At 38.5% G+C, this 22,352-nt stretch overlaps 2 protein-coding genes across 2 annotated transcripts; one reads left to right on the forward strand and one right to left on the reverse strand.

Moving 5' to 3' along the window:
- Nucleotides 1–17: 17 nt before the first annotated feature.
- dhrs9 (dehydrogenase/reductase (SDR family) member 9) lies at nt 18–7,062 on the reverse strand. The gene is made up of 5 exons (XM_085434037.1): nt 6,925–7,062; nt 2,728–3,044; nt 787–1,045; nt 540–703; nt 18–241 (listed from the first exon to the last, which is right to left on the reverse strand). Exons 2-5 carry the CDS (start codon nt 3,038–3,040, stop codon nt 18–20), a joined length of 960 nt encoding a protein of 319 aa, XP_085290163.1. The 5' UTR covers nt 3,041–3,044; nt 6,925–7,062.
- A 5,671-nt stretch (nt 7,063–12,733) lies between these two features.
- On the forward strand, nt 12,734–21,200 carry abcb11a (ATP-binding cassette, sub-family B (MDR/TAP), member 11a). Its single transcript, XM_085434039.1, has 23 exons — nt 12,734–12,815; nt 13,249–13,382; nt 13,477–13,648; nt 13,759–13,883; nt 13,954–14,128; nt 14,218–14,331; nt 14,420–14,530; nt 14,606–14,731; nt 14,819–15,022; nt 15,109–15,279; nt 15,367–15,556; nt 16,315–16,396; nt 16,481–16,589; nt 16,682–16,843; nt 16,940–17,044; nt 18,139–18,300; nt 18,398–18,601; nt 18,685–18,926; nt 19,011–19,167; nt 19,261–19,458; nt 19,562–19,768; nt 20,073–20,219; nt 20,337–21,200. Exons 1-23 carry the CDS (start codon nt 12,750–12,752, stop codon nt 20,535–20,537), a joined length of 3,564 nt encoding a protein of 1,187 aa, XP_085290165.1. The 5' UTR covers nt 12,734–12,749; the 3' UTR covers nt 20,538–21,200.
- Nucleotides 21,201–22,352: the final 1,152 nt, after the last annotated feature.

Consider the following 22,352-nt stretch of genomic DNA (forward strand, 5'->3'; position numbering starts at 1 on the left):
GACTGACGTGACAGAAACTACAGCGCAGATATTTTGGGTCTGGGTTTACTTTTAATTAAATACGTGTCTGAGAGCCAGCTCGGCATGTACGACATCGGCAACCAGAGGAACTTGGCGTCCCACCCGGGGGAGTAGCGAGTGCGTGGATAAAGGGCAGAGATGGCGTGCTCCATACAGCCGACCACCTTCATCAGGTCCCCGTCTACAATCTGCCTGTACCTCTCGTCCAACTGCTCAAGCGCTAAAAAGAGAAATGTTTCACACATGAGTTCTGTAAAAATGATTCAATTCAATTAAAGGACTAATGATCATCAGTCGGGATCATAGGCAAGATTAATGCAGCTGAAAAGAGTCCAGAAAGCTTCTGGTGCACGAAATCTTGTCTGCTGCATATTGATTCTGCACAGTCACATGAAATGAAGAGATTAAAGTAGATACAATGTCAGGCTGAAGATGGAAAGGAGTGCAATGGATGAACAGCTTGAAAACATAATGCATCCGAGTAAGTCTTATCTGTTAAATGAAATAAAGCATCTCACTTGTGTCCAAGAAACCATGCCCGTAGTCATCTTTCACTTCCTGAGGTAATCTTTCCCAGAGCTTCATGAAGTTATTCTTCAACATAGCTGTGTCAGTCACGTTTGTTTTAAAGAACCCGGGCTCAATGCATAACACCTTGACTCCAAATGGTGTCATGTCGATACTGAAACACAAAATGAGATGCTGCAAGTCAGCAGACTCACAGGGTACGCATGTACAGGCTTGAAAAGTCAGATATGCTCTCACCGGAGGCTGTCATTGAAGGACTCCACTCCATACTTGGACACACAGTAAGGTCCGCCGAATGGGCTGATTCGACCACACACACTGGCGATGTTTATCACCCTGCCTTTGGCCTTCTTGATGAGGGGGAGGACACTCAGGGTCACATCGATGACACCGAGCAGATTGACCGCTATCATAGGTTTGAAATCTTCTACGGTGAGCCAGTCGTTGGGACCGGACGGCACTGAGATTCCAGCGTTGTTCACGACAGCCCAGAGGCCTGAAGTAACACAAACCCAACAACAAGAAGCACAATGAGAGCCACAGTACGGACACACAAATCCCTGCTTTGGACTGCGTGTTATAATCATTAATGTTGAAATATAGTATACCATAAAAACAGGGCCACATGAGAATTGGGACTGTTGTTGAGGGCTGGAACAGTAAGATTAACTAATTTATACTCAACGTAACTTTATCTCCTTACAAACTGCTGTTGGAGAGAGTAGATGTCAAAAATATTCCCCAACTGTGGCCCTTGGGAAAACTCAAATGTCATAACTTTTTAAATTCTTTGTGTTATTGCTGGGAGATATTGTTTCTGGGTCATTAACCCAGACTGATTGTGAAATCATAGCAAACCACTCTTAAGAACATTGTGTATTTGCTTCTCATTTTATGTCATGTAGGCCCACTTTAAAGTGATAAACATGCTCTGCCGGTTTCTAATCTAGACTCAATTCCATGAATCCACACTTTGAAAAATCACTGATATGAGCAGCTAAGCATCTACTACAATAAAGTCAAATGATTTGCAGATACACTTCACTTTCCACTGCATAACATTAACTTCTCAAAGCCAGTTTAAAAATTGGGCTCAGAACTTTGTTTTCATTTCCCAGGTCTGATATTCAATTCAATTCAATTTATATAGCCCCAAATCACAACAACAGTTGCCACAAGGTGCTTTATATTGTACAGTAGATCCTATAATAGATACAGAGAAAAACCCAACAATCATATGACCCCCTATGAGCAAGCGCTTTGGTGACAGGGGGAAGGAAAAACTCCATTTTAACAGGAAGAAACCTCCGGCAGAACCAGGCTCAGGGAGGGGCGGCCAGCAACCATTAAAACAAGCCCCAAACCCTAAAATGACTGGAAATGAGTTAAACAGGCTGGCTCTTCCTGCAGGCACACTTCAAATCCAAACACTGAGTCATTAAATACATTAACCCTTTTACGCATAGTGGTCACTACAGTGGACAGCTATTCAAAGGCTGTTTTCTTGTCTTTGTGTCAGCGTTGGTGGTATACTTGCACATAAATACAACACACAATGTATATTATTTATTTGTTTGTCAAATTCACAAGTCAAAACATATGTTGTCCACCGAAATTGACATGTAAAAAATTCTTTGAAAAGTACATGCTTTTAAAAAAAAAATGAAGTTCAAAAATATTTTTTTCGTGCCTAAAGATGAATAAAAACACTAACATAATGAGATGTTCTCTTTGCTTCATTGTTCTTACAGTTCAGTTGTTCAGGGTTTGTTTTATTTTCCTTCATGCTGGAATAAACAGAGTGAGTGGGTGGGTGGGTGGGTAGCTGGGTTATTGACTATACTGACAACAGATAGGAGTATACAGACTGACACAGTCCTCACTGTGAAAAAGGAAGGCCTTTACATTAAGTTTCAGTCTTGTTCACATTTTATTCAAGAAAACAATACTGAATAATTCTTTCATTAGTATATTTATTCTACTCACGCCTATCTAAAGCGATTAAAAATTACTGTGATGGACTGCTTTTGCAATAAAAATAAAGAAATGACTGTGAAAACAGATGAATTGCCTTAACAGCCACTTTAACTAATCCTGGTTTTTCCTGGCATGTAATCCAAATATTTGACATTTAAGTTCATCAGTTAAAAATGGGAGACTTTACACTGAGCCACTCACCCTTCTGTCCAACCAGAGTCTTGATGAAAGCTGCCACTTTGCTCACACTCTCAGAGTCGGCGACGTCCAGGTGGATGGTGGTCAGTTTGTCGGAGGAGACCTTCTTCAGCTCATCCTCACCCTTCCCGGTGTAACAGCCTGCAATCACGCGGAAGCCCAGCTTGTCCAGGTGTCTCGCCAGGAGATTACCAAACCCGGAGTCGCAACCTGTGATGTACACATACTTGTCCTCCTTGTTGGAGACTCTTTTGGTTTCTCTGTACCAGCGATAAACGAACCAAACAGCCACCAGCCCGAGGATGTACAGAAACATTTTTCTAAGGTCAAGAAGAAGGTGGAACATTATTATTAGGTTATATTCAAATAACTTCGGGAACTTTTATACATATATATTATAGGTCATGGTTAAACGATTATAACAAATAGGTGTTGATGTGCAATAACATAGGAGGTTGAGCCAAAACCCTTAGCGGCTGTGTGAGGGGGTCAAAACTACGAGTGTAGGCTGCTGATAAATGACAGCTTCATCTGATGATTAAATCATTGAGATCAATGACACGGTTCTGAATTGTGCCAGTCCGGTTGGCCAATATGATTACATACCTTATTAGAATGACAGGGTTTCTAATAAGGTATGACTCTAAAGTCTTGACTTGTTTTCCTTATTTTAATTACTTAAAAGACCTGTCATATTTGAATGCCTACTCCATCATTCTTCTTTGGTTAACCGGCTGCTCTTTTGTACAAATACTCGTCATATCTGAATCTACTTTGTAAAGAAAACCAGCACTTGTATTTGCATTGGATGTGAGGAATAGACAGTAACGAAACCATGCTGTGATTTACGGATCATCCTGTCACTCCTGTTTGGCCAACCGTACACCTAATGCTCTTTTCTTCAATGAAGGAAATGACTTTACACCTACTCTTCTGCATATTCCTGTAATATGTTGTCTTGACTTTGCGCACACATTCACACTCCTATTTGTCATGCATAGTTTTACATCTGTAAACCATCTGAGCATGCTACTACAGGTTAACAACCTGCTGTGACTTGACACACTCAAGCTCCGTAAACATGCTTTACAACGCTCATGACGTGATGCCTGTGGGCTTGGCAGACTTCACAGACAACCAAAAAGACTAAACTTTTTGGGTTTGGGGTTTTTTTAGTAAATGAGAAATACTTTATTTGTGAAATTATTTAAAAATGCCCGATGATTAAAGTGATGACAATAACATCTGGCAGATGCTTCTCTCCCAGACTGATATCATGCATTATAGATGGTGACAGCATGTAGCATGAAGGCCTTACATATATACACAATGGCGCCACTGTGAGGGAACCTGTTAGAATGAAAGATTAAATCATCTGTTTTGACTACAAACTAGGGCTGAACGATATATCGCATTTGCGATAATATCGCGACATGATCAAGTGCAATTTTCTAACCGCAAAGGCTGCGATTATACTCTGGACATGTCCAAATTCATGGGCTGCATCCTCCTGAGGCCGCATTTGTAGACCGATTACGTCACAGCGACGCGCCGAAGGCTGTCCAAATTACTACCATATCCCAGAATTCATAGCGCGGCCCAGCCAAACTCCAGTTTCCAGCAATGGCGGCCGCTACTAAGTTTTAAAATTACTCATACTAATCTTTCAGGGTCACAAAATAAACTTTTAACATATTTTCAGGCGAGAAAGTAGTTGTGTAAACATCAAATATCTGCTCGGTTTATCAAGATATCCCATATTTGCAAAAGTGCTTCGACGTTTTCAGAGGCGTCTGCTACCCACCAGCTCGACAGCTAGCCGGGAGCTCGAGGGTTACTGATGCGGCCGAGAACGGCACAACTCCCGGCACATCATTTTCAGATCACCGCGGAGTTTCGCTGCTCGGGTTAAACGTAATATACAAGTCACTTAGACAACCTAAAAATGTTATTGTTGGGCTTTTTTCAGTGTTTTGTTTGTTCGTGAGTAAATCGGTTTGGCTGAGATTAAAGTTATTAGATTAGATAAAATAAAACTTTATTAATCCCCCGGGTGGGTTCCTCCTTGGTTTTCACACAGCTGACTAAACGTCAAACAGAAAACTTATTAAACAGAAGTATGAGACAGTCGAGAATTTACACCAGTGTCTGGTTATATTTTAGATAGCAAGAAGCAGACGGCCGAGTTTATTAAACTCCACCGAGACAGCGGTGACGCTAATCAGAACTAGACCGTCCAATTTCACGCCTTTAAACTTTAAAGGCGTGTTTGTGTGTGTGTTTATACAATTGCTATTATGTTTGCACTTTATGTGTAATGTTACTGACTGCAGAGATCAGTAAGATGTGTGTATTTTTTATTTATTAGTTTTATTTATTTAATATTATTTTTTAATTGAATGACTGTCTAGTAGTTCACAGATGTCGAAAAACTGAGTGTGGTAAAGCCACTGATTTTTTTTAATGTATATTTCTGCAATCTGCACATTGTACTGACTTTCATTTTAATGTTTACACCAGGGTTCCTTGTCAGCACTTTATGCTCAGATGTTTGTAAGCTAAAAATAAACTATTGTGTATGTTCAAATATACTGTTGTGATTGAAGAAGTTAAATAAAAATGTCAGTCATCAATTCATGCATCACCTCATGTCATCATAACAGAGGTCTGTCTTCCAGGAAAGAACAGTTTAAAATTAATGTAATATAGTATTGGCCATACTATATGATGTATTGCTTGTCTTTGTTTAATAATACAGAAGACAAAGACCTTAAAAAATAATCGCATATCGCATCGCAATCGCAATATTGGGGCAAAAAAAATCGCAATTAGATTATTTTCCATAATCGTTCAGCCCTACTACAAACACAATCAGCAACTGGTGAGACTGCAGACGGAAATATAAAGATAAACTAAACATCTGCAAAATGCAAAGAATGAGAGATAACACAAGGCTGTGAAGAATTTCACATATTACTTTGATGACTTTTACTGTCATTTGAGAAATGAGACAAAGGAAATGGCCACGGGAAGTTTTACACTCTCGTCTAGCGGATGAAGAAGTATTTAAATTATTGTGAGTAAATTTAGAAATATTACACTATAAAAGAAATTAGCACGAACATACATTTAAAGCTACTTTTGGGTGCTCTCCTTCTTTCCCCAAAGGTTAACCATAGGAGATCGATCCACATGTTTGATCTGACACAGATTTTATGCTGGCTCTAGGCTCTAATGCACCGTTGCCAGTTATCTGTGTTTCCCCCCTGTGTTTTTGTGGATCCTCCTGGTCTTTAAACTAGTGAATGGTTAGGTTAGGTAAAGTACTTAAAGTAAAAGGCCGAAATTTGTGTATCATAATTACAACAATTTAGGTTCAGATTTATTTTTATTTTTCCAAGTTGAAAATACCGATTTTAAAATATGTTCCCCTGAGTCAAGATGAGGAAGTAGGAGAAATGCTTGAGTAAATGTACTAGTTGACAGGTTTATCCGGTGGAACAATGTACTAAGGTGGGGATGGAGGTGGGATCAGCCTGGGTGACTGGAGCTGGGTGTGGCAGGAATGCCCTGTGGGCTATGCAGGAGTCGCACAAGCTAATTAATTTTGAAAATCTGGATTCATCTTTATGTTAGATTTTTGGATCTAACATATCTGTAAAACACTGGAGGAATAACAAAAAATCTCTAATGTTGTTCCACAGTGATATTCTCACACAGAGTCAAGAACAAGAAATAAAATTCAAATTAGTTAATTTCACAAAACAAAAAAAAAAAAAAAGAAAAAAGAAAGAAGGAAAACAGGAAATAATCACAGTTTAGAAGCCGGGACCTGGGGGGTATTTGATACTTTTTCCTCAGTAAGATTTCTCTTAATAATACTCATCTTGACCCACACACTTCATTGATTATGAAATCAGTTGATTATCCTCCTCAGCTGCAGGTAGATTCAAAAGCCTTACCTGTGGTGGGGTGAATGCGCCTCACACCTTTGAACTGATCAGAATAAACGAGTAACTGAAGTTACTGGGTGTAACACTGAGCCAAGCCTTTTATCGCATTAACTTTAAATTCGTCACCTTTAGTTCACTTTCCCGCCTGTTATATAAAATATAAAATTTCAAGGCGCGGAAAGATTGATAAACTTCATATATGGAGTGTAAGTAAAAAAAAAAAAAAAGATATAAAAAAACAACTCACTTCCGTGTTTTCCAAAGTCAGTACATGAAATGAGACCTGCAGCGCAGCGAGGCATGAACCTCCACCGAAAAGAAGTAAGAAGCTCATTTTTCTCTCTCCTCTATTTAATTTGTTGCCAGTTCTCCGAAACTTCCGGGGATAGTGGTTGACTCTAAGGGTTGCCATGGCTGCGTGACAAAATGCACCAAAAGGGAGAGAACGCGGGGGTAAGAAGCAGCACAGCCAGTTCAGCGGAAAAATTACTGAACTGGCAACTTCAGCCGGAGCTCTGTGTTTTTTTTCCACTGAAAATTGAATGAAGAGCGCCAACCCCTGGACACTAAATTTCTCGCTCAATTTTTATTACACTTATTTCATTTATTTATTTATTTATTTTTTAATCTTTTTTTGTCTTCAACTGTATCTTTACTGGTTCTTGATGTGTAGAGCTTGGACCTGAAGAAACACAAACCCATTCCGTTTCTTTATTTTATATGGAGAGAATGACCATAATCAAGTCTACACTGTTGCTTTCGTGTCTCACTGCCAGGAAACCAGTGGGACCACGGAAATTCACAGTTCCCATTTCAGAAGTAATGTGATAACCACAGCCCGCCTCCAGCTCTAACATACTGTACCAGTCAAGCAACGATATGTTAATTACTGAGCTTTGGGAGGTTTTGGAGGTGCATTTTATTACCGTTCAAGCCACAGTAGGCTGGTTTCCAGTCTGTGCTAAGCTAACCTAAACAGTGTTAAGACCCCCCCCCAAATTTACCTGAATGTTGACACTTTACAGAAATGTCTTGTTATTTTTGAATGTGTGAAATATCAATAAAATTACAAAAAAACTGTCTGTATATCGACTAATGTCTAATATAAAATACCACAAAAAACTGTACTATGAATATATAGAATATATATGTTTGTTTGTTTGTTTGTTTGTTTTACATTTTTACGGATTTTTAAAACATTATCACACACAAAAAGACTGTAAAAATAAGAAAAAATGTTTAAAATAATTTCCCAAATATTTTATGTTTATTTAGAAGATAAAGGTGTTAATTTCCAGTTTTATGCCGTAAATGCATATCTAAATTTGATGCACTGAGTGTAAAATGGCAAAATAAGACAAAAAGAAAAAGAAATAAAGTTTCTGTAATTTTACATGAGTTTGTTCATTCAGATATGTTGTATAATGTAGGAGTTTGAACAAGGGTATAATTGTTTTCAATCTTCATATATTAGTAAATGATATTAAGGTGAGGGTGGTCTTAGCAAATCTAAGTAATAGCAGTACCAATCACCAATAGCAAAGCTATTGGTGATTGGTACTTGCTCACTGTCACCTTCAGTTGCATCTTTTGTGTCATAATGTAAAACTTTGCAGGGAAACCTTTATAGATACTTTTGAAAAGCACTAGTTAATGCAGTCTTGATAATAAACTAAGTTTTTCCTTCAGTGTTCCCTCCATGTAGTCTTTCAGTGTTAATTCTAATCATTTTTACTGCATCATCATTATTATTCCTGTTTAAAACGATTCTCACTTCTTTTTTAAGCAGTCATTTGTCTCTTTATGTTTATATTTAATTCAACAGCTGCCTTCAAGATAAAAGGAAAGATGATAAAGGGAAGAAGAACACTTTGAGCAGATGGCTGGCGGTCATCTTCCCCTAAGAAATATGTGAACCTCTTCTCATTTGTGAAGAGACTGGCATGCCAGCCAGTTCTGGTATTCTCTGAGGAATGTTGGTCAATTTGCATGGTGTTGGACTGTGAGCACAGGTTTCACTAAAAGGACTGGCATTGTTTGTTGTCTTCCTCTTTGCACAAAGACATTGGTCCCAAAGCTTAGTTGATGCCTTTCTTCAGTTCTTTCCTGTCTTCCATTCCTCATGTATTAGATTTTCTCTGTGCTTTTAGACAGAGAAAATCACCTTGCACCTATGTGTTATCCTGGTAGAGCTAGACTACACCTGCACTTTTTCACAGCAAATCTTAACTGTACCTGTTGTCAGTTGCACCTAGATTGAAAAATAACAGGTGTCCAAACACCTTTGAAGTGTCTGCAGCACCAGGGAAACTTGCCATGTTCAGTGTGACTCTAAATTTAGGGTTTTTCATTTCAATTCTGTGTGTTTGTTATGGTTCATTAAAAGCTATTTAAAAAGAACAGTTTTGTTTTTTATAGCACATTATTATAAAAGTTTTCTGATGTGGTCTATTTGTTAACAAAATGAAGTGTTGGGGGACAGGAAGTAAGTGTGTCCTAACTGTTTAAGACTTATCATTGTAAACATTTAAATCTAAAGTACAGTAATTATTTAAGAATATTTGATAGCAGGTGTTCATGTAAGATTAATCACTGGAGCTCTGACAGCCCCGACCTTCCTGTGCTTTTATCATTCACCTGTGTTGAGAACAATCAACAATAAAAAAAAATTAGTATAATCAGCTTTAAAAATTAGCACTAGAACATTTAGAGCTTTGCTTTTTCATTCGCTCTCACTTGTACATTGAAGTTTATGAATAATAAAAGTTTTGTGAAGACAATTTTAATGACTGTTAATAAAGGACAGGGATCAAAATTACACAATGATGTTGTAAATTACAGACTGAACTCTTACCCATAATGAATGTCCCCACGGTCATTAAACCCTTTTTACAATCACTTATGATAACAACCTAATACATTTGTATTATTGTGAGAAGTTTTCTGTCGTTTTCTGTTTGCTACCAGAATTAAATGTTGAGGCACAGGAACGAAGCGTGTCCTTATGGTACAAAGCTGATGTTATAAAACACAATATCATCATTCAAGTGGTCAAGTGGTTTTACAGCTGCAGATTTCTTTAAACTGTCAAATGTTTTTAAGGACAGCTAAAGCAAACTCAACAGTATTAATGTCATATTGCAGTAGTGTTAAGGCATTATTACACAAAGTAAAGTTAGTGTTTCATTAAGCTCAGCTCTTTCAATATTGACATCCATAAGTAATTACTCGATAAGCTTTGTAAATAACAGTATACTGTAATTATAATAACATTTTCTGGATATTTGTAAGAGGGTAAATCCATTAACTTTTTGTTTGAACACACATAAAAACCTATTATACTGTTCATATAATCCAAAATGAACAGTAAATGCTGTATTTTTAAACCCAGTTACTAGTTTAATAAAAGTATTTTGACTTTTGTTTAATGTGTAGATATATATATTTTTACATTAATTATGGAATAAAAGTTTTAACACAATTCTTTAAAAACAATTACACAATAAAGCTCAACTAATAACAATACGTTTTTGAAATTTCAGGCTCCACTGATTTTACTAGATGAGTGTTTGACCACATTATGGGGTGATTTCATTGTTTTTACACGTGTAGCTATATTTTATTAACAAAGCCTGTTTAAATTCACAAGATTTCATGTAAATATAAAGCTAAAACAAGTGTATTTTAATGTCTTATCTCGTAAAAATACTGAAATTTTCTGTATTTAGGTATTTTTATCTGATGGTAAATTTCCATTATTTCATAGTCTTTTCCAGGAGCCTCAGCCCCATATTACTGTCTATTTAAGTATTTATCATTTCATCATTATGTTTTACACTAACAATTACATTATTTAAAGTATTTAAACGTTTAAGAATAGTAGCTGTAAGTGTAAGTTGGGTAAGAGTGTAAGAACACAGGAGCTCTGACGGAGTGGAGCCCTGTCCTACCTGTGCTATTATCAATCACCGGTGTTGTGAACAATAAGCTGCTGTAAAGCAGGAGCAAATTCCAAAACCAGGCCCTTCATCACCATCCCACAAACGCTAACCCCTATATCCTCACTCCTTCCCTGAGATTCTGCTTATTTACAAGGATTTGTTCTTCCAACCTGAGATAGAATTGTGTTTGTTATGACGTATCAACACTTTTAAAAATCAAAATTGAGGAAGCTCACACTGCTACCAAAACAGTTGCAGTTATGTAAAGGAGACAGGTGGCTAACAAACATTTAAATGTATTCTAATGATGTAATTCATATAAGCATAACCAGCTTTAGAATTAGCAGTAGAAGAGTTTGTAATTAGCTTATTTCTTCGCTCTCACTTGTTCATTGAAATTTGCAAATAATAAAAGTTTTGTAAAGAATTTTTTTAATGACTGCTAATGAAAGGTGGGGATCAAAATTTCACAAAGACACAAATTACAGACTGAACTCCTACTCATAATGAATGTCCCCGCGGTCATTAAACCCTTTTTACAATCACTTCTGATAACAAGTTAATACATTTGCCTTAAAGGATGTTTTCTTTTCTTTTTCTTTCATAACCTTATAATTTCTGAAAATGTTAGAATTTGTTCTTAAAATAAAGGAATCAGCCTAGAGGCAGGAGGCATAAACTGACTTCACTTAGTTAAAATTTGTCTTGCAAAGACTTGCAAATGTCAGCAAATATTGCTGACGTTTATCAGTCTAATGGAGGAGTAGATAGTATAAAAGGGGCGGCATAGGTTAACCTGAGTGTGAGATAGGACATTCCTCTGAAGAACCTCAGCGTTGTTGGTGGGTTTCGTAAGAAAGCAGAGATTCGCCAGGAAGTCCAGGTATTTGGATTCTGATACACTGATTTAAGACCCAGAGTGGTTTATTAAACCCATTAATACTTATTCATGTTGTTTGTTGTGTTTTAATCTTTTATCATTTATATTGGTATCCTGACCTGTGCAGAGTAATGTGCTGCTGAAATATTTCCCTTGTCCTTCGTATGTCCAAGCAGCTGGATAAAAATTGAAAACAATGAACAAGACAGCACGATAAAAAGAAGTTAATTCAACCCACATGCTATCAGCTTGTCTGAAATTATTGAATTCTCAGCAGATCATGTCATCCTTTTTCCTGTCTGTTTGTGCCAATAAAATACAGTGTAACTTGCCTCATTTACATTACATTTAAAGTATATTAAGTTACACTGATATTTATTCCAATGTTTAACTTTTCTATCCACAGAAAGTAAGTATACAACTGCCTGAGTCAGAGCGACAAAAATGAAGAAGAAGGTCAGTCTTACATCACCCCCACATGCAGATAAAGAAGGTGAGTGAGTTACTTTTAGTGGGAAAAAAAAGGACTAAATATCATTACATATATCTTACTAATAGTTTTGCTTAAAAAAGCTAAGCAATTACTCTAATTATAATTTCCCTTCTTTTCAGATGACAGTCAAAATGGGTAAGTTTGGGTTGGGAGACATTAACATGCTATGTGTTTGCAGTTTTTCTGTCATTTACAGTCATAGGTTATTTACATGTTTTACAGGGAAGAGAAGAAAAAAGAAAATGCTCTGAGTGTTGGATACTTTCAGCTGGTAAATATTTTTTCCATGACTCTATAAAAGCTTGTTCTTTTCCTTACCTTTGCTTTTGAATCATCAAAAAAAAAAAGGTAGATAAGCACGAAACATTCTTTATTCCCACAAGCACAAATCCACAATTTCCCATTTTCAGTTCCGATTTGCCACTTGGAAAGACATCGTGATGATGGTGGTGGGGAGTGTGTGTGCCCTTGTACACGGCGCAGCCTCACCGCTCATGCTCCTCGTTTATGGCATGATGACAAACACATTTGTGGATTATGAGCGCGAGGTCCAAGAGCTGAAAGATCCCAACAAGACTTGCAACAACAATACTATTTACTGGGTTAACGACACCGTGTATGAAACGGATGAAAACACCACACTCTACTGCGGGTAAGTCATTTGTTTATTCCAGATGAGATTGTTGCTACAGTAAAGAGTTATTGTTGTTACTGCTACTCATTTTTGTTCTCTTGGTAGGGTGGATATTGAAGCACAGATGACCTTGTTTGCATATTACTATGTTGGGATTGGATTCGGTGTTCTGATTGTTAGTTACTTTCAGGTAAGTATGCATGTTACATACTCAGCTTTAATTTTTGATTCTTTTTTGTCGCTTCTGGTGAATAATTTCAAACATCCACTTAGCACTCAATTTAAGACCATTTACTATCAGCTGTTGGCCTTTGTGCTGTTAATGAGAGAGGGTATTTTTAACACGGTCATCTCAGGCTCATGGCTGTGTAAGAACAGCATCCCCCCTCCATGTGCTGCTCACACCTTCTCAATATAAAGGGCAGCCAATCAGAAGAAAAGTTTCCTGAAAGGGAAAGGTTTGTTTCAGGTAGTGGACAAACTGATGAGCTGCACCAAGAACCAGAATAAGGAGTAATCCTGAATTAAAGAATAAAAATATGGAGTTTGTTTAAATCCTTTCTGAAAATGCATGGCTTGTGTCTGTATAATGTGATGTCTTTTTTAAAAAAATCACATTTTAGATTGCATTCTGGGTGACGGCGGCTGCAAAGCAAACACAGAGAATTCGAAAGACTTATTTCAGAAAAGTAATGCGAATGGAGATTGGATGGTTCGACTGCAACTCTGTGGGTGAACTAAACACGAGGATATCTGAGTACGTTGTGTCTCTCTCTGCCTGCTGATCAGCCTGTTATCACTGTTTTGCTCAACATGTTTTTACACATTCTGTTGCTTTTTTCTTTTTATAGCGATATCAACAAGATTAACAGTGCCATTGCTGATCAGGTGTCTATATTTATTGAGAGGATCTCTACATTTGTTTTTGGCTTCATGGTTGGGTTCATTGGTGGGTGGAAGCTGACTCTGGTGGTCATAGCAGTGAGCCCTCTGATAGGTATAGGTGCTGGACTGATGGCTATGGTAAGCGTTTGATAGTCAGTTGGCAGTTGGTGGATAGATACCTTTTTTCCTGTTATGTTTAAGCTTTGATATGTTTTTATTTTGTGCATTTTTCTTCCTGGTTCCTGCAGGCTGTGGCCAGACTGACAGGACGAGAGCTTAAAGCCTATGCAAAGGCAGGGGCCGTGGCTGATGAGGTCCTGTCATCCATCAGAACGGTAGCAGCTTTTGGAGGGGAGGAAAAAGAAGCTGAAAGGTATTTTGTAGTACAATATAAATGCTAATACTTTTATTTGTAATGATGCTAAAATACAAATTTTGCACAGGTATGACAGAAACCTTGTGGAAGCTCAAAATTGGGGAGTTAAAAAAGGAACAATCATAGGAGTGTTTCAGGGATACCTGTGGTGCATCATTTTCCTCTGCTATGGTCTGGCCTTTTGGTACGGATCTAAACTGGTCATCGACACTAAGGAGATGACGGCTGGTACTCTTATTCAGGTATGAAATATTAAATTCTAAATGGTAATACTCTGTAGAATACAAAGATGGAAAACTGCTGACTTTTAATGCTGCTGTGTTTGTTTTAGGTTTTCTTTGGTGTACTCATGGCAGCAATGAACCTTGGCCAGGCCTCACCGTGCCTGGAGGCCTTCGCTTCTGGTCGCGCTGCTGCAAAGAGTATCTTTGAGACAATTGACCGGGTAAAACCAGCTAACTTACATAACCAGAAGAACCAAATTAGTCAATGTTAAAATAATGAATAAAGTTTATTTGTTGCTACTTTCACAGGAACCGGAAATTGATTGTCTATCAGAAGAAGGTCACAAATTAGACAAAGTAAAAGGTGATATTGAGTTCCACAATATCACTTTCTACTACCCATCCCGGCCTGACGTCAAGGTAACATTCTTTGCTTGATATTTGTTCTGTCATGTTTCAGTTTTACACGCACTGAAAGTCAACAACCTTTTTCAGATTTTAGATAATCTGAGCATGCAGATCAGAGCAGGAGAAACCACCGCATTTGTTGGACCAAGTGGATCTGGAAAGAGCACCACAGTCCAGCTCATTCAAAGGTTTTATGACCCAAAGGAAGGAACGGTAACTATCTGAGAAACTTTTCAGACACAGGCAATGAGATGTTTGGGGGCTTTGTTGTAACGTCTTGTAATAAAATATCCTTCTTAGGTGACTTTGGACGGTCATGACATCCGTACTTTGAACATCCAGTGGCTACGATCTCTAATTGGGATTGTTGAGCAGGAGCCAGTGCTGTTTGCTACCACCATTGCAGAGAACATCCGATTTGGTCGACCTGGAGTAACCGTGGACGACATTATCCAGGTGGCAAAAGAGGCTAATGCCTACAATTTTATTATGGAGCTACCACAGGTACATTTAAAAATGATATACAGCACAATTGCAGAAGTTACAGCAGTTTTACAGTCATGTGCTGTAATTTTACTCTTATACTCCAGAAATTTGAAACTATGGTGGGTGAAGGTGGAGGCCAGATGAGCGGAGGGCAGAAGCAGCGTATTGCCATAGCTCGTGCGCTCATCCGAAACCCCAAGATCCTCTTGCTGGATATGGCCACATCTGCCCTGGACAATGAAAGTGAAGCTGTAGTCCAGGAAGCACTGGATAACGTGAGCCATTTTTTATATTTCATACATTTTGACTTCATTAGCATCTTGTTTAGGGGACTGACACCCTAATAACAACCATATCTGCAGGTGCGCACAGGCAGGACGACGATTTCTATAGCTCATCGTCTTTCCACGATTAGAAATGCAGATGTTATTATAGGATTTGAGCACGGGCAGGCTGTGGAGAGAGGAACACACAGCGAGTTACTGGGGAAGCAAGGCGTCTACTTCACTCTGGTCACCCTGCAAAGCCAAGGCCAAACCAACACAACTAGTGGTAGGATTCATGTGGTCTGTCAATTACTAGATTTGGACTTTTGGTACAAGAAAATGAAAATGCGTGGATCAAAATTTATGGTATAATCTTCAAATGTTAAACAAAATCAAATGCCCAAATATGTCCAGAATATGATGTAGAACATTTAAATTAAATTTAAACATTTAAATTTAGAACTAAATTTAATCTGATAGAGAATATGTTCCAACCTTTGGTGATTTCTCAAATTCATTTTGTATGTTTTTCCCTGTTGAAGACATATTTACCTGGACTAGACAGAGATTGTCATGCACGGTTGGAAATTCAGGATAACAAGTTGGCTGCCTGTTGTTTGTCTGATACAGTTAGAGAGTGTAGTTGCTTTACATTGTGATGACGCATAATTAAAGGTTCTGCACCCTTTACACCATGTACACCTCCTATTGTGCTGTTCCACACTATCGCATGCAAATAAGACCTTCCTGCCTGGTTGAAAGAGCACATTTCAAAGCTCTCAGTCACATAGCAACATAGCAAAAGGTTTGGGCCTTAGGTTGTTCATGACACTTACAGCTTTGGTGCTGTGGTGCTGTCTTGGCCATATGCAGCTTAAATGCCACAAAAGAACTGGACCTATGCTTATGCTGAATTAATGGCTTCAGTCAAGGCCAAACATTAAATGCATTTCAAAGGGGAAATCCTTTAAAGTATGTTATAGTTATTTCTTGTGTTTGTCAAATCTCAAAGGAAACTTTAATGCTTGATTGTTTTACTTCCAGATGTGATCAGTGAAGCTCCTGAAGAAGACTTTGATCTAAAAGCAGGGGGGTTTAGCCGTGGAAGCCGTAGATCCAGTAAAAGGTACAGTAAGTCCACTTGAAGGAGATCATGGGAAAAGATCATCAGTAAGAAAATACTTTGATATTCTCTATATTACACCTGCAGGAGCTCTCTGCGGCTGCGATCTTGGAGCCAGTTGTCAAATGACTTTGTCCCTGATGCACTATCAGGCAGCCTCAAGATTGCTACGGACACGAATATCAAATCAGAAAATGTACAGAGATTCCTCTCGTGCTATGTAATATGCCAAGACAATTAATAACTGTTCTATGAAAAACAATGGTCCTTACACATATCTTTTAACAGCAACAAAATGATGTGGAAGAACATGTAGAGCCTGCTCCAGTTGCACGTATCCTTAAGTACAATCAGCAGGAATGGCCCTACATGCTGCTTGGCTCACTGGGAGCTGCGGTCAATGGCTCTGTCAACCCCATATATGCCATCTTGTTCAGCCAGATTCTTGGGGTAAGAGCTGTTCTCATGAAGAACGCATGTCATCTTTTACATGTACAGCTGGTTTGAGCATGGGCTAAAATATTTCACCGGTATTTGTTTTTACAGACTTTTGCAATTCAGGACTTGAATGAACAGAGGAAACAGATCAATGGGATATGTGTTCTGTTCTGCATCGTGGCCGTGGCTAGTTTCATTTCACAGTTTTTACAGGTATGCTGTTGCAATTTTAGACATATTAAAAACAAAACATAATCTAGAATAGCAGTTGTGGAGAAATTGTTTATGTCTCTAGAAGAAGATGAACTGCAATAATGTGATAGGTATGACAAAAATGAAGAATTATACAGGCGACATGTGAACAACGCCTGCCTTTCTGCACATGTTCTACATGTGTGTGGCTATCTGATGACTGAATTGCTTGCGCGTGCCATGAAAGCAGTCATAACAGAGTCAAGATAGCTAAAACAGGTGGGCCTTGGCAACGTGGGTTTTAATTATACTGTGGTTTCTTTACTGCACAGAAGCAAAGGCAACATAAATACCAAAAACAAAACAAAACTGTTGGTAGCGTTATTAAATTAGAGTGGAGCAGAGTAAATCTTTAATGTACCAGTGAGGGGACATTTGCTTTCCTCTCCAACAGAAAACACACAAACACCATTCAAACCACATTACAAGATCCAAAGGTCTGACATTGTCATCATAAATCGGGTTCATTAAAAGGACTAGATGTTACAATCCCTGACAATGCATTGCTTTAAATGGAGAAAATCTTGGGGGATGGCTGTTATGAGGAAAAGCAGCACAGAAACTTTACCAGCGGCACACATTGTTGTGTGCCTCAACTTTCGTTCTTTTACCCAAGATAATCTGCCATTTTTCCTTGGTTAGGTTTAGGGATTAGAGATCTGATCTAAATTATCATATTAAAATTTGGGACACATCGTCAGTAGTGGACCTTGGATTCATCGGGTGTTTCGGCCATTATCACTAGACACCGTCATCCAAAGAGGCCCTGCCAGGGTTGATCAGGCCCCGGAGTGTGTCACTGGTTTATGTTAAAGGGCCATGGGAAGGGAAAAAGGGCCATAATTTTTCTGAAGAAGGTTAGCAGATTGGATAAAATAGGGTTAGGGGTTATCTTACAATATAAAATGCCTTGAGGCGACTGTTGTTCTGATTAGGCGCTGTATAAATCAATTTTAAAATGAACTGAGTACAGAGTAATGGTAAGAATCAATGTGTGGTTAGAGGGTCAATACTGTATTTTATGGCTTTTTTACAGTGCACATTTAATATTACAGGGATATTCTTTTGCTAAATCTGGAGAGCTTCTGACGCGCCGCCTGAGAAAAGTGGGCTTCCAGGCCATGTTGAAACAAGAGATTGGCTGGTTTGATAACCCTATAAACAGTCCTGGAGCTCTGACCACCAGACTGGCCACAGATGCATCCATGGTTCAGGGGGTAAGTAGGAAACTACAGGATTGTTTTCACAGTTTGGTTTTACAATTAAAATCTTGTTTTTTAATATTTTTTTAACATGCTTGAATAATTTCTGTAGGCAACGGGATCCCAGATTGGCATGATTGTTAACTCAGTGACCAGCATAGGAGTCTCTTTCATCATTGCCTTCTACTTCAGCTGGAAATTAACACTGGTAATTTTGTGCTTCCTGCCGCTCATTGGGCTGTCTGGGGTATTCCAAGCCAAGATGCTGACAGGTTTTGCAAATGAAGATAAGAAGGCAATGGAAGAAGCAGGTCAGGTAAGCTCATCTTCCATTTTAATATCACACCAGTACACAGGCAGCTTTGAATTTCTTGCGGTTAAGTGATTTCTCTCCCACAGGTATCCAGTGAGGCTCTTGCCAACATCAGAACCATTGCAGGTTTGGCCAAAGAGAGCTCATTTGTGGATTCGTATGAGCAGAAACTTGAATTGCCTTATAAGTCTGCCAAGAAGAAAGCCAACATCTATGGGCTCTGTTTTGGCTTTGCTCAGTGTGTCATCTTTTTGGCTTATGCTGCTTCATTTAGATACGGAGGCTTCCTGGTCAGGGCTGAGGGTCTGCAATATATGTTTGTTTTTAGGTTGGTAAAAATCTTGCTTTTTGACACGTTCAACTTTGTGATGTGATTGCCAAACATCAACACTGTGGTCATGTGTTTCCCCAGGGTGATTTCAGCAGTCGTGATCAGTGGGACAGCACTGGGCAGAGCTTCCTCGTTCACTCCAGATTATGCCAAAGCCAAAACTGCTGCTGCCCAGTTTTTCAAATTGTTGGACAGAGTTCCTAAAATCAGCATAAGCCAGTCAGATGGAGAGATATGGGTTGGTGAATGTCAATAACTGTACATTGAAATGGTTCATGAGTTTTAAGATGTAGCCCGTGTTACTTTTGTGAATCTTGTCATCCATCTTTAGAAAAACTTCAGAGGAGAAATAAATTTCCTTAATTGCAAATTTACCTATCCGACACGACCGGACACCCAGGTGTTGAAGGGCCTCCGTGTGTCTGTGAAGCCCGGGCAGACTTTGGCGTTTGTTGGGAGCAGCGGCTGCGGGAAAAGCACAAGCGTTCAACTGCTGGAGAGGTTCTATGACCCTGATGAAGGGCAAGTGGTGTGTGTTGACTGATTTAAATGTTAATTTCAGATACACAAAATGTATTCAGTGTGAGCAAAACCATTCGCTCTGTTGTAACTGTGTCACCTTTTCTTTTCAGGTGATTGATGGCGTCCCATCTCATTCAGTCAATGTGCCTTTCCTAAGATCTCAGATTGGGATAGTGTCCCAGGAGCCAGTTTTGTTTGACTGCAGTATAGCTGAGAACATACAATATGGAGATAACACCCGCAGTGTCAGCATGGAGGAGATTATTGAAGCTTCTAAGAAAGCTTATCTTCACGACTTTGTGATGACGCTTCCTGATGTGAGTAGGACTGAAATGACTTGAAATGTTGTCCGGTCAGTCATTTTTTGATTAAAAAGAAAGCTGAGTAAGCGAACTAAGCATAAATTCAGAATTAAAGCTAAATTGAATGTGACGTTGATTGCCTGTAGTTCCTTTTAGAAGGTAACTGGCAGAATGTGCAGACAAGCGTTTTCCAGATGCTAAATGCACTTAGTATAGGTTTACTATCCTAAAAAAAATCAAACAAACACACATTTTAAAGATGACTTGTGGTGAACTTAGAGTATAACTTGCTGCTTTTCTCTCTCTTTCAAACTGGTAGAAATATGAGACTCAGGTTGGTGCCCAGGGCTCGCAGCTGTCAAGAGGACAGAAACAACGCATCGCTATTGCACGTGCTATTGTCAGGAACCCCAAGATCCTGCTGTTAGATGAGGCCACGTCTGCCCTGGATACTGAAAGTGAAAAGGTATCTTTTAAGTCCTCTAATCTAGTCTTTTAAATGAAAGTTTGACAAAACATCCATATCATATATCCATGACACACAAAAGGAACTCGCTGATGACAGAGATTTTTTGTCCTGCAGACCGTGCAGACTGCTCTGGATGAGGCAAGAAAAGGACGAACCTGCATCGTCATCGCTCACCGGCTGTCAACCATCCAGACTGCAGACATCATAGCTGTGATGTCTCATGGAGCTGTCATCGAGCAAGGCACACATGATAAACTCATGGCCAAGAGGGGCGCCTATTACAAACTGGTCACAACAGGTGCTCCGATCAGCTAGAATTATTTGAGCTTGTTGTATTTACAGAGCCGTTTAGTTGCAAACTTGAACCATTTGGAAAATCTTCCCTCATATCCTGCTCATTTAAATGCACAACTTTACTTCGTTTTCATAAAACTCCTCCCAGGATAAAAAAAGAAAATCTACAAATTTTCTTTTCTTCAGTTCACATCATCATCATCATCATTAAAATCAACACATCTATCAGCAAATCTCCCATGTCCAAATACAGATACAATTTCTTTACAAAATTTGTCAGTTTACTCTGTACAATTATATCCTTAATGCTAATTAACTCCATCTCATAAGCATTTGGTCTTAACCTAAAATATACAGGCAGATATTTCTGTCTATATTCAAATAAATAGTGATACTCATCTCCAGGTTTCCCCAAACTATGAAGGACACATAAACGTTTAATATACTTAACTCCATAAAATCTGTCCATAAGTACTGGGATACCACCGACTCCACATCTAAACTTTGCCAAATAACACCAAATGGAATGATCTAAACCGCACAAGAATCTGTTTTTGTTATCAATTAATTATGTGACGATAAAGCTCTTTTTTGTATATTTATTTGCCTGTAATGAGTGTTTATAAATGAAGAAGATGAGGATAAAGACTTTTGCACGTATTAAGCCACGTTTGTATCACTGAACCACAGTTATTGTTTTTTTTTTTTAAATATATATATATATATATTTAAAAATTGTATAATAATACAATCATTAAAGTAATCTATTTCTAATGTTTTGGTACGGCTTTTTCTTACCAAAATATCAACATTTCTCTTCAGTTTAAAACAATACATCTTACTATATTGTTTTAAACTTCACATATAGAAGTTATTATGGATATTTAAGCATCTATTTTCTTCTACTCAGCTAGTTCATGTGATGGTAGCATGGAGTCCATCCTAGCTCCCAGAGAGCAAAAGGCAGGGCACACAGTGAATGTGTTATAGGTCTACTACAGGGCTAATACAGAGAGATAAACAACCATTATCACCTACAGCCAATTCATTGCCAGTTAACCTAACCCAGAAAGAAGGCCCCATCTGGCAAACGTATTTGAACCCAGGACGGTCTTGCTGTGACACAGCAGCGCTAACCACCATTTAATTGGGACCTTTGGACCTTTTGAGGTCAGAAAGAGTACTTTATCTGTAAGGAGGAAATATTTTGCTCATGGGTGCTGAAATCTTTTTTTTTTTCATTTTATATTTAAACATAACCAATAACAGAGGTCTTTATACCTAAAGCAAGTTCTCCTTTAAATTGTAGCTGTATTGAAAGAAAATTCTTTTCTTAGGCAAATTAGTTTTCATAAATATTTATATTAACTATGCTGGAGCTGGAGTGGACAGAGTTCAGGCTGCTGAGTGGTTCTCTGTTGCTGCACCCTCAGTACCAGTTGATAATAAAGCACCCAGGCACACAGATTTTTCTTCGAGCTGGGCTTAATGAGGAGCCTACGCACTTAGGACAGTTACATAATTCAGAGCCAGCCTCAGGTGCCGCTGGATGCTAAGCAACCCGGGATGGTGGAGAAAAACGTGGAAATACGTTCTGCTGGGGAGTTTACCTAATCTGCCTAATCTAGTTACATCACAGCTTCTGTTCTGCTTCACTTATTTTGGCTGATTAATATCTAAGTTTTCCTGAAGAGAGCTACAAGAGATTATTCAATGCATGCAGAGCAAGCTGTATGTCCATACATTTAAAGTGCTTAAAAACTAAAAATGATACTTTTATAACTGACATTTCTGACATGATATAAATATCGATAAACTGTCATTTCTGACAATCTA

This window comes from Copadichromis virginalis, linkage group LG16, assembly GCF_057382275.1.
Source record: "Copadichromis virginalis isolate Kocher_CV1m ecotype Utaka linkage group LG16, C_Virginalis_male_GT1.1, whole genome shotgun sequence".
In the NCBI taxonomy this organism is placed as follows: domain Eukaryota; kingdom Metazoa; phylum Chordata; class Actinopteri; order Cichliformes; family Cichlidae; genus Copadichromis; species Copadichromis virginalis.

Bases quoted from the DNA above. Each gene is read 5' to 3' on its own strand.
- dhrs9 (XM_085434037.1), bottom strand. From the start codon at position 3,040: ATGTTTCTGTACATCCTCGGGCTGGTGGCTGTTTGGTTCGTTTATCGC. The intron at 1,046-2,727 runs GTGAGTGGCTCA...GTGTTACTTCAG, and splicing joins GACTCTGGTTGGACAGAAGG to GCCTCTGGGCTGTCGTGAAC. The intron at 704-786 runs GTGAGAGCATAT...TTTGTGTTTCAG, and splicing joins TCCTTCAATGACAGCCTCCG to TATCGACATGACACCATTTG.
- abcb11a (XM_085434039.1), top strand. From the start codon at position 12,750: ATGACCTTGTTTGCATATTACTATGTTGGGATTGGATTCGGTGTTCTG. The intron at 13,383-13,476 runs GTACGTTGTGTC...TTCTTTTTATAG, and splicing joins CTAAACACGAGGATATCTGA to CGATATCAACAAGATTAACA. The intron at 19,769-20,072 runs GTGAGTAGGACT...TCAAACTGGTAG, and splicing joins TTGTGATGACGCTTCCTGAT to AAATATGAGACTCAGGTTGG.